The following is a 15,204-nucleotide window of genomic DNA, read 5'->3' on the forward strand; positions in this document are numbered from 1 at the left end:
CTGTGCTGCAGAAGCCCCTGATGTCACACTTTGCAAATAAGAAAGGAGACCTGGTGAGTGGTCCTAGAGTCTAAGCATTTCCACACGTATAAAAAAGAAGTTTGGGTTGGCAGCATACTTTCTGACTTTAGGAAGGACTTGGAGATATGAAAGGTAGGGATGCTGTTTCCTGGGTGACTGTTACATCCAGAAGTGGGACAGATGATTCCTTCATGAATCAATCCTTTGCATGGAAGGGATGGCTTTGATTATCACTCCCAGGCTGATGTATGATTTGCCTCTATGTTCAAGAGCTTGAAGCCACATTTCAAACATATGAACAGAATGTAATATCCCTGAAAGGGTCACAGGCCAAGGAATGTGGGCAGCCTCTAGAAGCTGGAAAAGCCAAGGAAGCACTTTCTCCCTAGAGCCTCCAGAAAGGAACACAGCCGTATCAGTGCCTTGATTTTCGCCCCATGAGACCCATGTCAGACTTTTGACCCATCAAACTGTAAGGTAATGAATGTGTGGTTTGAAGCCACTAAGTCTGTGTCAATTTGTTAAGCAGCAATAGGAAACTAAGGTAGTGGAATCTGTGCTAGAGTTGTGCTGAGTCTTGGTGATGGGCAGCTCTGTGGAGAGGGATCACCACTAGACTAGGACAGGTGTAGATTTTCCCCGTCTCGGCAGCCACACAGGTGGCATCTAGGTTCACTACAGAGGCTGGCTGGAGGGAAGAATATCCATGGTCCCTGGTCAGACCTACAACCCATCTAGTGCCAGATTCCATCAATGATAAGGTTTCTAGTATATGACCATCTTCTCTGATGTTAATGTCAAAGGTTGGTCATGATTATTTCCCAAAGGCTTCCATTCCAGCAGCATATAGTAAAGGGGGAAATCACTAGATAAGGAGGTTTGGGGCCCAGTTTCTGTTCATCTATATCTGGCTATGTTGCCTGGGGGAAAAATCACAATCTCTTTAGAAATGTACTTCCTTGAGTATAAAACTCAGAGGCTGAAAGAGATGACATATACAGCCCTTCTAGTTCTAAAATTCTCTAATTTATTTGCAAATTGCTTTCTGTTAAAACATCTGGGAAGTCAGCCAATGATTCAGCAAACATGTTGGCTATGTTAAATCAAGGATATGGCTGACACACTAATTGACATACACGCTAATTGAAGTGACCTTAAGTATATAGAGTGCTAATTCTTTTTTACATCCATGAAATGGATGTAAAAACAGAAAGAACAAAATTGAAGTGGTTAAATATGTGGGTTCTGGGGTTGTCTTCTTTGCTACCATTTACTAATGGTAGAAATTGGGTAAGGTACTTAACCTCTTTATCCTTCAGTTTTCTCATTTGTAAAATGTAAGTGATAAGAGTATTCACCACACGGGGTTGCTGTGGGATTAAAGTATCAAGTGTTTAAAACAGTGCCTACTATGTAGTACATGTATAATGAATGTTAGCTCTTATTATTTCAAAACTGTGAAGAAGCAGAAGTTAAAAATGATTTTAAGACAGGCATATTCGTAGACAGAAGAGCAGACTATACCCAGCACCTGAATACCTTTTGTAAAGAAAGGTCGAACGGCTTTCCAGAGTGCTGGATTATTGTTAAATATGATGCCTTTCTCATGCATACCGATGCACTGCAACCCAAGTTTGCTGCCGAATCGGGATGTGTAGTGACTGTGCTTCATTATGTGGAACATACTCGAAGACCTGCAGAGAAAGCAAACCTTGGTGTTGATTTTTAAGGGTCCAGAGAACTCACGGTAATGAGTTTGACTACCAGTTGGCTCTCATAGCAAATGCATGTTGATCTTGACAAAATGCATAAATTCTAGTGTTCAGATTAAATAAGCACCTGTGTTAGCACAAGAACCTCCTTCGGCAGTTGAAACATTTCTACCTACTAGCTCCCTGTTTGAGCATCACTAAAGATCAATACACACACACGCGCGCGCGCGCACACACACACACACACACACACACACGCACGCACAGTTATTCGTTATTTCCCCTTCTTTTTAACTCCTAGTCTCTAAAATATTACCCACTACTGTGGTCAGAGCTGCAAGCCTGTAAGAAACTGAACCCTCCACACCACCATATTCCTGAGAGCCTCCAGCCTCCAAGCAGTCCCTCTCCAGACAGTGCTCCCCATGCAGAAGTGAGCCTCATAATTGGAAGTTGCTGGAATACCTGAAGTCTTACCTCTTTAGTTTTGGAAGCAGCAGTTCTGCCTTGTACCACCCGTCCCCCAGAGACCCTAATCAGGCCTGGCCCCTCCAGGGGAGTATCATTATAGGACTGAAGGACATCTCCTGGGCACCTCTGGCCCTGGGCTTGGCTGGCTGGGCTGGCCTGGAAGGCTCTCTCTGGTGGTGACAGCAGCTGTCTTGGGGCTCTGCGTCCATCATGATTCATCAAGGTCTCCAGGGTCACAGAGTTCTCCCAGGACATAGGACACGCTGAGCCATTAGATAGCCCTTGCTGTGGCAACCCTGGGACCTTGCCAGGAACCCAGGCTTCCTTGAACTTCCTGGTTCCTCTTCCACCGCTCTGCCCTCTATTCCCACCCCCAGGCCTGGCTCTTAAGGCCTGAGCTGGGTCTTCAGAGCAACTAGGAAGGAGCAGGCAGCCCCTCCCCACCCATGTCCTCCTTCAGGTCTTGCTTCCTGCCCCAAATCCTACTCTAATTGGGGCACGATAAGGCAATGAGCATTATAACATGTTGTAAAATCCTAGCTGAAGACGTCATGGGGCCTCTATGTTTGAAGAGAATATTGTCTTTTTAGGACAGTGGTACAGAATTCTTCTGCAGAGGAGCTCACTTTGGTGCAAAGATGTTTTATTAAGACTGCTTATAAGTAAGGCTACGGCATTTGAAGGAAGAGTGGATAATTTGGATAATTGAAAGGATAGGGTTTTCTATGTATAGTATCATGTCATCTGCAAACAGTAACGGTTTTACTTCTTTCCAGTTTGTATTCCTTTTATTTCTTTTCCTTCTTCGATTGCTGTGGCTAGGATTTCCACAACTTTGTGGAATAAAAGTGGTGAGTGGGCATCCTTGTCTTGTTCCTGATCTTAGAGGAAATGCTTTCAGCTTTTCACCATTGAGTATGATGTTAGCTTTGTGTTTATCATATATGGCCTTTATTATGTTGAGGTAGATTCCCTCTATGCCCACTTTCTGATGAGTTTTTTTCATAAATGGATGTTAATTTTTATCAAAAACTTTTTCTGCATCTATTGAGATGATCATATGATTTTTTAATACTTTTTTAAATGTTTTATTTATTTTATTTTATTTTTATTTATTTTTGGCTGCGTTGGGTCTTCATTGCTCTGCGCGGGCTTTCTCTAGTTGCGGCGAGCGGGGGCTACTCTTTGTTGTGGTGCGCAGGCTTCTCATTGTGGTGGCTTCCTTGTCGTGGAGCACAGGGTCTAGTTGTGCAGGCTTCAGGAGTTGTGGCTCTCGGGCTATAGAGCACAGGCTCAGTAGTTGTGGCACATGGGCTTAGTTGCTCCGCGGCATGTGGGATCTTCCGAGACCAGGGCTCGAACCCATGTCCCCTGCATTGGCAGGTGGATTCTTAACCACTGCACCACCAGGGAAGCCCATCATATGATTTTTATTCTTCAGTTTGTTAGTGTGGTATGTCACACTGATTGATTTGTAGATATTGCAAAAATACACAAACAACGAAAGATCAGAAAAAGAAATTAAGGAAAAAAGTCATTTACCATCACATCAATAAGAATAAAATACCTGGAATAAACCTACCTAAGGAGGCAGAAGATCTGTACTCTGAAAACTATTAAGACACTGACACTGATGAAAGAAATTGAAGACGACACAAATGGATGGAAAGTTATACTGTGTTCTTGGACTGGAAGAATCAATATTGTTAAAATGACTATACTACCCAAGGCAATCTACAGATTCATTGCAATGGCAAATTATCAATGGCATTTTTCACAGAACTAGAATGAAAACAATTTAAATTTGTGTGGAAACACAAAAGACCCTGAATAGCCAAAGCAATCTTAAGAAAGGAAAACGGAGCTGGAGGAATCAGGCTCCCTGACTTCAGTTTATACTACAGAGTTAACAGTAATCAAAATAGTATGGTACTGGTACAAAAACAATAATATAGATCAATGGAACAGGATAGAATGCCCAGAAATAAACCCACGCACCTATGGTCAATTAATCTATGAGAAAGGAGGCAAGAGTATACAATGGAGAAAAGACAGTTTCTTCAATAAGTGGTGCTGGGAAAACTGGACAGCTATATGTAGAAGAATGAAATTAAAACATTCTCTAACACCATATACAAAAATAAACTCAAAATGGATTAAATACCTAAATGTATGACCGGATACTATAAAACTCCTAGAGGGAAACACAGGGAGGTCACTCTTTGACATAAATTGCAGCAATATCTTTTTAGATATGTCTCCTAGATTAATGGAAATAAAAACAAAAATAAATGGGACCGGACTTCCCTGGTGGCACAGTGGTTAAGAATCCACCTGCCAATGCAAGGGACATGGGTTCGAGCCTTGGTCCAGGAAGATACCACATGCCACGGAGCAACTAAGCCTGTGCGCCACAACTACTGAGCTTGCGCGCCTATAGCCTGCAAGTGACAACTACTGAGCTCGCGTGCTGCAAATACAGAAGCCCACGCGCTTAGAGCCCATGCTCTGCAACAAGAGAAACCACCGCAATGAGAAGCCTGCACACAGCAATGAAGAGTAGCTCCTGCTCGCCCCAACTAGAGAAAGCCCACGCGCAGCAACAAAGACCCAAAGCAGCCAAAAATTTTTAAAAGTAAATAAATTAAAAAAGATAAACGGGACCTAATTGAACTTAAAAGCTTTTGCACAGGAAAGGAAACCATAAACAAAACAAAAAGACAACCTACAGAATGGGAGATAATATTTGCAAATGATGCGACTGACAAGGGATTAATTTACAAAATATACAAACAGCTCATACAATTCAATTTAAAAAACCCAATCAAAAAATGGGCAGATGAGCTAAATAGACATTTCTCCAGAGAAGACATACAGATGGCCAACAGGCACATGAAAAAATGCTCAACATTGCTAATTATTAGAGAACTGCAAATCAAAACTTCAGTGAGGTATCACCTCACACCAGTCAGAATGGCCATCATTAAAAAGTCTGCAAATAACAAATGCTGGAGAAGGTGTGAAGGAAAAGGAACCCTCCTACACTGTTGGTGGGAATGTAAATTGGTGCAGCCACTATGGAAAACAGTATGGAGTTTCCTTTAAAACCTAAAAATCGAGGCACCATATGATCCAGCAATCCCACTCCTGGACATATGTCCAGAGAAAACTATAATTGGAAAAGATACATGCACCCCAGTTTTCACAGCAGCACTATTTACAATAGCCAAGACATGGAAGCAACCTAAATGTCCATCATCAGATGAATGGTTAAAGAAGATGTGGTACATATATGCAATGGAATATTACTCAGCCATTAAAAAGAATGAAATAATGCCATTTGCAGCAACATGGATGGAGCTAGAGATTATCATAGTAAGTGAAGTAAGTCAGACAAAAATATATGATATCGCTTATATGTGGAATCTAAAAAAAAAAAGATACAAATGAACTTATTTACAAAACAGAAAGATACTCGCAGACATAGAAAACAAACATACAGTTACCAAAGGCGAAAGAGGGTTGAGATTAATATATACACACTACTGTATATGAGATAGATAGCCATCAAGGACTTACCGTATAGCATGGGGAACTATACTCAGTATTTTGTAATAACCTATAAGGAAAAAGAATCTGAAAAAAAAAAAACACAAAAAAAAATATATGTATATCTATATATATATATATATATGTATGTAACTGAATCACTGTGCTGTACACCTGAAACTAACAAAACATTGTAAATCAACTCTACTTCAATAAAAAATTTTAAAAAGACTAAACTCAAAAACACCCCCAAAAGATATGGGTCTGCATCCTGACCTCAATAGTTACCATATATATGACATTGGGGAAAACATTTATTCCCTTTATTTTCAATACTGACACAAATAATAACACCTATATTATAAGCTACTGTAAAATGTAGAAATGCTAATAATTATAAAAGCCCCTGATTTCACATTGTTTATTTTGCTTACTTTTACTAGATCTGCCAATGTACATACGTGATAAATATGCCTTGAATAAAATTAATGAATAATATTTTAAAATAGTTGAAAGCATAAATGGATAGTTATTCTCTTCAGGATAAAAGGTGGGGTGGGTTTATTAGATAGTGGATGCAAGCAGCACAGGGAAGGCTTGAGAGGAAACAGCTGAGATGAACCTATGTTTATGAGGATTTGGGGAGGAGAGAGACTCCTCATTCACTGCTCAGTAAAAGAGGGACTTTAGAAGAAAAGAATGTCTGTTGGGAACTCATGAAGTTAAGAATCAAGTGTGGGTGGTATAAACTAATTTTCATCTACCAAGAGAAAAATTAAGAAATTCTGCAGGTGACTGCATTTCCTGTGGAAAGGGGCTGAGGTTGGAAAAGGTTCATGCAGGGCCTAGACAGAAGCAGGCTACCTGGGTGAGGGCTCAGTGGTGTCTGTGACCATGATGAGCACGGCTCAGGAAGCTGGAAGTCAAAATGTCCTTGTTAATAAGCTATGTGGTTGACCCTCCTTATGATGAGTGAGATGGAGGGGGTATGAACACAGACGGGATGGAGTTTATCAGAGCATAGGAAGATATAAGCAGGACATGTGGTGTTTGTATGTCCATTTTTTTCATAAGTGCCAGTTGTTTGTATTATAGGCGAAGACTGAAGACCAAACACCCCTTGGAGAAATCAAACGAGATTATCTAAAGGTAACGAGGAAGGTCAGTTCAGTGAGGATACACGGCAGACAGACCAGGGCAGAAGGAGGTGCAGACAGCCACCCCAAAATCCTTACCCACAGGGGCACCTAGATACGGTGAGGGAGGGAGGAAAGAGAAGTCATGTCTCAGCCACCTCCCTCCAAGTTCCAGCCTTTTTACCTATGATCCTGGTAATGCCACCTCTGAGGTGTGGGGCCCTCGACTGACTCTGCTGCTGAGTAGACAATAGGACCACAGGGTTTGTGCTCAGGCACAGACAAGGTCTCATGTATCACCCTCCACCTCCCCATGCTGGCAAAGCTCTTCCAAGCACGTTATCCAGACTCCTCTGTGGGGCAGGACAACAGGCTCTTCAGATTACAGGGTTTATGTCATAGTGTTTATACATGGACCACACGGCCAAGTGCAAATTCCCCCTAGTAACATGTAAGCATGGCAGTTCTGCAACTTCAAAAAATTTCCACTCGAGTAGCTTTAAATTGATAGGCATTTTTCTTGGAGATAATCAGAAAAAGGAAGTGGAGTTTGGGAATTAAAAAGAGTGGAGAGCAGAGAAGGAGTAGAGGTTTTCTGCAGTGCAGCTACAGGAGACATGAAGAAAGCCAATGCATTAGTCTGTGTTTTGGCCATGTTTACAGGGCAGGAGCCAGAAAGTATATAAAAGTTGCCCATCCTGTGTGCTCTGGCGAGGAGCTGCCATAGGCAGAGCTAAAGTGATTGAACCCTTAACTTCGGGGCTCGAGAGCTAACCTGCTCAGGTCTGCTAGGGAAGTTAAAATAGATCTTCCAGAACTTTCCCACATGAGGATTACCCATTATCCCATGTCTCCAAGGCCAGAGTGGAGTTCAGAGACACAAATCATGACATCAGAAAGGAACCAAACATTTGGGCAGAGGAATAAACAGAAAATATGTACATTACAGCAGGAAAGTAAAATATATTTATAAATATCTTTTTGATAACTGCAAATGAGGGAGAATCTGGTGTGCAGGGGATAGAAGATGGAAGGAATTGCACAGTGCTCAATTGTGCAAATTCAAGATGCATAACATATTTCTGGTGTTAGCTTTATTTTAGTTGTTATTTTTTCTCTTATTTTGGTGAAGTAAATATTGTACACGTTTTCTTGTGTTCACTACAACCTTTGTTCTTCCTCGCCACTTCTGTACTAAAATTCTGTTTCTCAACTGCAAATTCTCCTACTATGGGTGTCTTCTGAACACATAACCCTCAAAGATGGGGAGTAGCTACTATAACCTACATAACTGTTCTTGCACTGGGCTAGGGTGGCCATCTTCTCACTAGCTCCTCTCTATCCAAATTGCAACTGGCTCCTAAACGGATGACTTTGCCTTAATGAGGTTGTTCAGTTAATGCCTGTGAGGACATATTGCCATAGGAGACCCTGGGCTAAAAGAGCTCAGCTCTGGCTGAGTAGCTAATGCTGTGGGCTAAGTACTAGCCAAACCCACACATTTGTGATGGATTCCAAGGTCCCATTTAAACTTTAAAAGAAAGGCCCTGAAATAATGGCAGTTCTGTGAAATGAAGACAGAATTATTATATGAATAAATTATTTACTTGATATATATTTCAGGAAGAAAATCTTATTTTCAAATCAAAATACTTTCTACTAAGTCAAATATACTTTTGATATAATTCCAGATAATATTCAAATTACCCTAAGTTTTGGACAAGTTTTTATCTTCCTAGCAACTATAAAAGCAAAAAACAAAAATCCAGATGCTTCTATTTGTATTCCAGGGAATTAATTTGACCAACTAGCCAAACTTTTGTCCTGTATGGAAACATCATGCATACAAAAGACTGAAATTCTTATTAATTAATAGATTTCAGGCCTCTAGCTTTCTTACCTTCCACTACCTCATTCTATAATTAAAGCAGAAAGTAAGTAATTTGTATACTCTTTACTCACAAACTCAGATCTATAAATTTTAAGTGATTAGTTGACAAACAGAATACTATTTTTCTGCTCTGACCTTTAGAGCTTTTGAGTATATCATAAAACACATTGGTCTGTCCATATGTTTTGAGGAATTACTGGTCAATTAAAAACTTGAACCCAAATTTAAACTAAGTTAAATGTTAGTTAATAAAGAGCTACCATTTAAAATCGATGTGTTCTTTTGGGGGCGCCAACATCTCAGTTATCCTGAGACAGAGGCTCTGACTTGGCAAAGAACAAAATAGGCAAGACAGAAGTGATATACACAGCAAGCCAAGTGTGACTAAGAACAAGCAATTTAAAACAAGATCACTTATGAAAAGTAGGTTTTATCTAACTGGAGTAAATCAGGAAAGTGAAGAAGGGAAGGTTGGTGATGAACTAGGGATGCCAGTCCAGAGCTCCCTGATATTCAGGAGAACACTAGAGATCTCCTTCCCACAATACGGGCCGGCCTGTAACACCAGGTGAGGGAGATGTTACATTGACTGACTGACTGACTGACTGACTGACTGGGAGAGTGAGGACTTCTTACCACTGAGGAGAGACCAAGTGAGTTCCCAGGCTCAGAAGGAACAGTGGGTAGTATAAGATGCCTGATCCCTGGGGGTCATTATTCTTCTTGAAATGTGACTGAGGTCAAAAGACATTTCCAACGATGGCAAACGTATTGTCTCTTCAAAATGAAAAGTAGCCAGGAAGTAAGTCCTTAGGTGGTAAAGAAAAAGCCACCCTCCCATTCTGAGTTTAAAGAACTCAGACACCTGTGGTCAGATTCAAGATTGATGAGTACTAGGAATACAAGGGAGACAATCAATGGAATATTTGGTACCAAAATTTTATAAACACTTGCCTTGTGTAGACCTGTTCTGTGCTTGTGACTTACACTCCATCAATCTTACCACATTTTCCCTGTCCTTTGCCCTCTAATATCCTTACCCAGGTTTGATACTGAGGTCTCTGCAAGAGAAAAAGAATCTTTGTAACAGAGAGATCTGACTGTTACCACCCTAAGCTGACCAAATTTAGTATCTCTAATATGGGAACACCTTCCCTGGTCTCTTGATGTGATGCAATGTGAAGTGCCTAGGACTAACAGGAACGTATTATTACACAACAATTAACCTGAATCGAATAGAGCCTATAGACCTAGTGTTCAGTTTATAAGCAATACCGGGAATAGAAGAATATGTTCAATGACACCATAATGAGACAGTAAGAGAGATTTGGAATGTGGGACATCCTGTAAGGCAACTGATGTGGTCTTTTCAGAAGGTCAAGGTCATGGGGAAAAAGGGGGGAGGACTGCTCTTCTAACTTTCCTGTTCATTTGAACTTTTCTTACTAGAAAGTTGGAAAAATATTTTCTTGTCGATCATTAGAGTCTCTCCCTTCCATGCATCCTCAAGTCCCTTGACCCTCTGCTTACTTTGTCCTAGTTGCCTGGTAAAACCTCAACCCTGGCTAAATCCAGCTCTCAGTTTAGCTTACTCTGTGCTTGCACCTGGCAGTTGAATGGGGCCAGGGAAAAAACCATACATGCACATGGACACACAAACACACACACACACACACACACACACACACACTGGCAGGTCTCAGTTAAATTCAAGTGAGCCCTTAGTGCAGCTGGCAATTCTACTACATTTCCCAAGTCCAGTCACTCTCTCACTTTCCTGGATGACTGTTATATCCTGTCTCCTCTGTCCCCCAGTGTTGTACTTCTCACCTTTATTTCAACTACAGACTTCATTTCCTATTTTATTGAGAAAACAGAAGCAACTGGAACCTCTGCAAGTCCAACCACCAGGATCAGTGCCCATATATTCAACCTTCCCTCCTGTTACTGTGGGTGAACTTCCAGGTCCCTTTTCAAGGCCGCATCCACTTGTTACCTGGACCCCCTTGTCATCTCACCTGGCACACTCCTCCTGTCTGCTGCATCAACACTTTCGTCTGTAACTCATCATTCCCATTAAAACACACATGTCATAATATCTTGTATCTTAACGAATAAAAACTCCTTGGACCAAACATCCCTTTCAGCTCTGTTCCATTTCTCTGCCTCCTTTATGGCAAAAGAGTGTCTGTACCTGCTGCCTCCAATTCTTCTCTCCCCATTCTCTACAGTGGTCAGACTTTTGCCCCCAGAACTCCATTGAAACTGCCCTTATCAAGGTCACCCATGACCTCCCTGGTGCTAAATGCAATGCTCACATCTCCGTCCAGTCATGTGGCACTATCTGGAGAGTTGACAATTCCATCCTCCCTGACATGCATTCTCGCCTGGCTTTCAGACCACCACACTCTCCTGGTTTTCCCTTCTCTGTGTGGCTCTCCTCACCCTCCTTTGCTAGTTTCTGACCTTCCTTCTTAACTTCCCGTTCGGCGGTACTAAGCAAGTCAAGTCAAAATATCTGAAATGGAATCCTGATTTCTCCCCATCGCAAAGTTGCTCCACCCACCTTATCTTCTGTATAGCCCATATCTACCTGCTAATAGTGTGGACAACCATCCTGGTCTATCTGAGTTTTAGATTAAAAATCCCACAACGTGGGAAATCCTCTGGTCCCAAGTAAACCAAGACAGTCATTCATCCTACTGCTATACTATGTTTTACCCTTTTATTGTCGGTGTATTAACACTGTAGCAATATATTCCTCTACAAGGGCAGGGATTTGGGGCTGATTTGTTCATGATAACCTGTTGTACATAATAAGTTCTTAATAAATGTTTATTTAATGAATTAATGGAGAGCCAATAATGACTATGATAGATTAGGATCATCCAGTGCTTAGTATAAATTCTCAATAGTGGATGCTTACAAAATAAATGAATGAATTCCCTGTAAATTTATACATGATTAAAACAGGTATACAAATACTATAACAATAATTAGTATTTAAATGGCTAACTGATGTGCGAATTTGACCCCAGTTAGCATGCTAAGTTCTATCTCCCCTTTATGGATGCTACCCACATTCTCCTTTTTGATACTATTACAAACACTAATACATACACACGACATAAAGTATCATGCGTAACGTCTGTAGACCCTCAGTAATTTAGAGCATCCCCGCCTGGGAATCTTGCACACTTTACGCACTTTAAGATGATCAGATGGAGCTGCTCCCAGAGCGCCCAGTTGCTCGGGCAGAATCCCGGCAGCACTTGTGCCTGACGTCCCGCCCCCCGAAGTTCTGCAGCTCCCCCGACTTCAGAACTCGGCTGACTTGAAAGTTGGGGCATAATCTCAGCACAGTTGTAATGACTACAGATGTCAAACTTTTCAAAAGAGAAAAAATCTGGCAAACTATTCAAAGAAAAAGAAAAGGCTTTCTGAGGTCCAATGGAGTCTTTTCAAGAGGTACCGGTAGTTCTGGAAGGACCTGAAGAGCAGACAAGGGAAGGAGATGGGGACAAACATGTCCTATTCCCGCGGGGAGCTCAGCGCTTAACAACAAAATTGAGCGGCTCAGAGGCAATTATAGAGAACACAGACTCCAACCAGAGAAAAGCCTATGAGGACAGAACAGGGAAAGAACTGGGAGAGCTGGGGGAAGGGCAGGGTGGGTTGTTGTCCAGGTCCTCAGCGTGAATCAGCACCTGACCCTGTCAGGGTGGCTAAGGTCACTTCCCTAACTAAGATAGCAGAGTGATCAGATGCCACCTGTGCTGTAACGAGGGTCCTGTTTCAGGAATTGCCTTTGGGGTTCCTGGGAATTTATCTGGTGATCTAAGTGCCTAGTGTCTAAGAGCAATTTCTGTGCTGGTCCTCTGGTCCTTTCTCACATGCTTCATTCTTCCCTCCAGGTCTAGTCTTGCACTCCCAGCACCTGAGCTACACTTAGGGGTAAGAAAGTTACACAAAACCCCTCCAACCTGCTTAGGTGTTTCCCCAACCCCAGGGAAAGGCCCCCTGCCCCAGAAGCTTCTTACTTTCTCTCCTCCCTCAAGCTCTGCAGCACATTGGAATCACCTGGGGCTCTAAACACTACCGATGCCTGGGTCTACCCCATCAAGAGACTCTAACAGTTGGGTTGTGGCCTGGGCAGTGGGGTTTTGAACAGCTCCCTGGGTGACTTTAATGTGCAGCCCGGGTGAGAAGCGCTGCTCTAGATACTGAGCTGCAGGCGTGATCCTTTTAGATGAATATCCTGCAGGTCCCTTTGCCTGTATCTGAGGGAAAGGGGTGACAGGGAAGGCAGACACTGACTTGAGGAGGGCTGGAAGGCAACTTGCTGTGCTGGGGGATCAAAGAGCAGAAGGCAGTGTCCCAGTCCTCCAAGCCCAATCGCCATCTGTTCCAGGACATTTTTGAGGCTCTAGTCAGTTGCACAAGTGAGTAAAGTGTTGATTTTGAAAATGAGAGCATATCAAATTCACTTAAATTTGGCTAGGCAGAGCTCCATAGACCAAGAGAAGTAAAATCCAAGAGTAACTCTGGCCTTGCCATTAGAGCAGTGGATCTGAAACTGGAGTGTGCCTCAGAATCACCTGGAGGGCTCGTGGAAACAGATCGCTGGGCCCCGCCCCCAGATTTTCTTATTTAGTGGGTCAGGGTGGGACCCAAGGATGGGCATTTCTCACAAGTTCCCAGATACGTGGATGCTGCTGGTTGGGGGCCACCGTCTGAGAACTGCTGCACTGGGGTGTTTCACTGTGAACCCAATGAAATGACATTTCCACCTGAAGCCATTTATGGTTAGATGTGTAACACGGTCTGCCTTAGCTACTCTTCAAAATTTTACACCACCAAACTGAGTGAAATGAAAAAAAAAAACCAGGCAAAAACCGAGATATTAGTTTGGTTGAAAATAACATTCTTGGATAGGTAGAAATATTTGGAAGGATAACATGTTTTTTCTCCCCTGCTCCCTTCTTTCAAGTATTTGGTTCAAAGAATTGGGCTTTGAGTTCACCATGGTAGTTTCAAAAATGATGTATATCATCATGGCCTGAAAAAAAAATCAATGCAGTTTCCAGAAATGCTTCACTTACTTCTGGGCAATAGTCTGTGTATCTGAAGAAACAATTCTAATAAATCAGTAAAACACCCTGGTCAGTCTTAGTTTGTGGGTAAATCTCTGTCAGGGATTATAAATGTAAAAACTCATTAATGAGACATTTTGGCAGATAGCTTTGCTAAAAATCTAGCAAAGATAGCTGAACATCTATGATATGTGCTCTCTTATAAACTCTTCATTTTCCATGATCAATCAGTAAGAAAACTAATATTTCACAAAGCTAGTTCTTTAGTCAATGCGTATTTTGTTAACCCTGGAGTAAATTCAGTCTGCTAAAGTTATCTGGAAAATATTAAGTGTATGGGGAGCAGGAGAATACCATTTCTTTTAATAGGCAATATTGTTCCTAATTTATATAAAATCACTCAGCAAGGACCCTGGCACACAGTCACCAATAGGAGAGCAGAGTATGAATGGCTTCTTCATCTGCTGTCTATCCTCCCAGAGTTTCTCAGTAGCCTGGCATTAGAAACACATCAGCGAATTGATACAGTCAGAATTTTTTCCCTCAGGTGTTTTTTGTTGTTGTTGCTATTATTGCTTGTTTGTTTGTTTTGATGCTTACTTGTACAGCTAAGACCAAAATCTTAGGAAATAGGAAAGCATAAAAGATAATACCTCTCCCTCAAGTGTGTTTTGTCAGAACCAAATCACCTGTATTCTAAGTTTCCACATTCACTGCTCAGAGAGATTTTGAATAATTTTCAGTCTTCCCAGAGTTCTTTATATGTACCTCTGGCTTCAAACAAGACCCAATTATTCTACTTGTCTCAAATGTTAGATTTTTACCTGGGAATCACTCACCTTTATTTAAGTAATGAAAACATAACTTTGGAAACAAAGATGGCAAAATATCAAAATAAGTTTGATTTTTAATAGGAAATATCCCAGCCTTGATTTTTAAAATATGTCACTGATTATTAACAGACTTACTTGCTAATAATGAGGGTTTCCTCTCCACATATCCAGACTCTCACGAATTCACCATACGTCTTGTTGTAGTAATTGCAGGTACTGCCGATCCCCATCCAGAGGAACCTGCAGTGGGAAATGAGGGGCCCAATTCCCAGAAAATAGCCAGGACCTAGGAAAGTCATCAGATTACAATCAGTATTTCCGTAGCACCAAAAAGACAAAGTACTTTAAATTACTGTTGTTCTTATTCCTTTATGTCTACATGTCCTTTTACATCTTCTGATGTATAGAGGTGAATCACGTACACAAAATGATTAAAACCACAACACAAGTTAACATGAGGCTCTTCACAGCTCTATGAGTAAAAAGTTGTCCAGTTGA

General features: G+C 41.6%; 1 protein-coding gene across 1 annotated transcript in view; it reads right to left on the reverse strand.

Moving 5' to 3' along the window:
- The window catches only part of LOC113614820 (aromatase), a 47,889-nt gene that overhangs the window by 10,323 nt on the left and 22,362 nt on the right, over window positions 1-15,204 (reverse strand). Inside the window, exons 3-4 of the mRNA XM_027096667.1 lie at window positions 14,842-14,992; window positions 1,561-1,715 (exon numbers count right to left, since the gene is read on the reverse strand). Of these exons, the coding sequence (XP_026952468.1) occupies window positions 1,561-1,715; window positions 14,842-14,992 (306 nt within the window). The remainder of the gene's footprint in view (window positions 1-1,560; window positions 1,716-14,841; window positions 14,993-15,204) is intronic.

The sequence above is a fragment of the Aethalodelphis obliquidens genome, unplaced genomic scaffold (genome assembly GCF_003676395.1).
Source record: "Aethalodelphis obliquidens isolate GAN/ISIS:26980383/991018 unplaced genomic scaffold, ASM367639v1 scaffold105, whole genome shotgun sequence".
Lineage (NCBI taxonomy): Eukaryota > Metazoa > Chordata > Mammalia > Artiodactyla > Delphinidae > Aethalodelphis > Aethalodelphis obliquidens.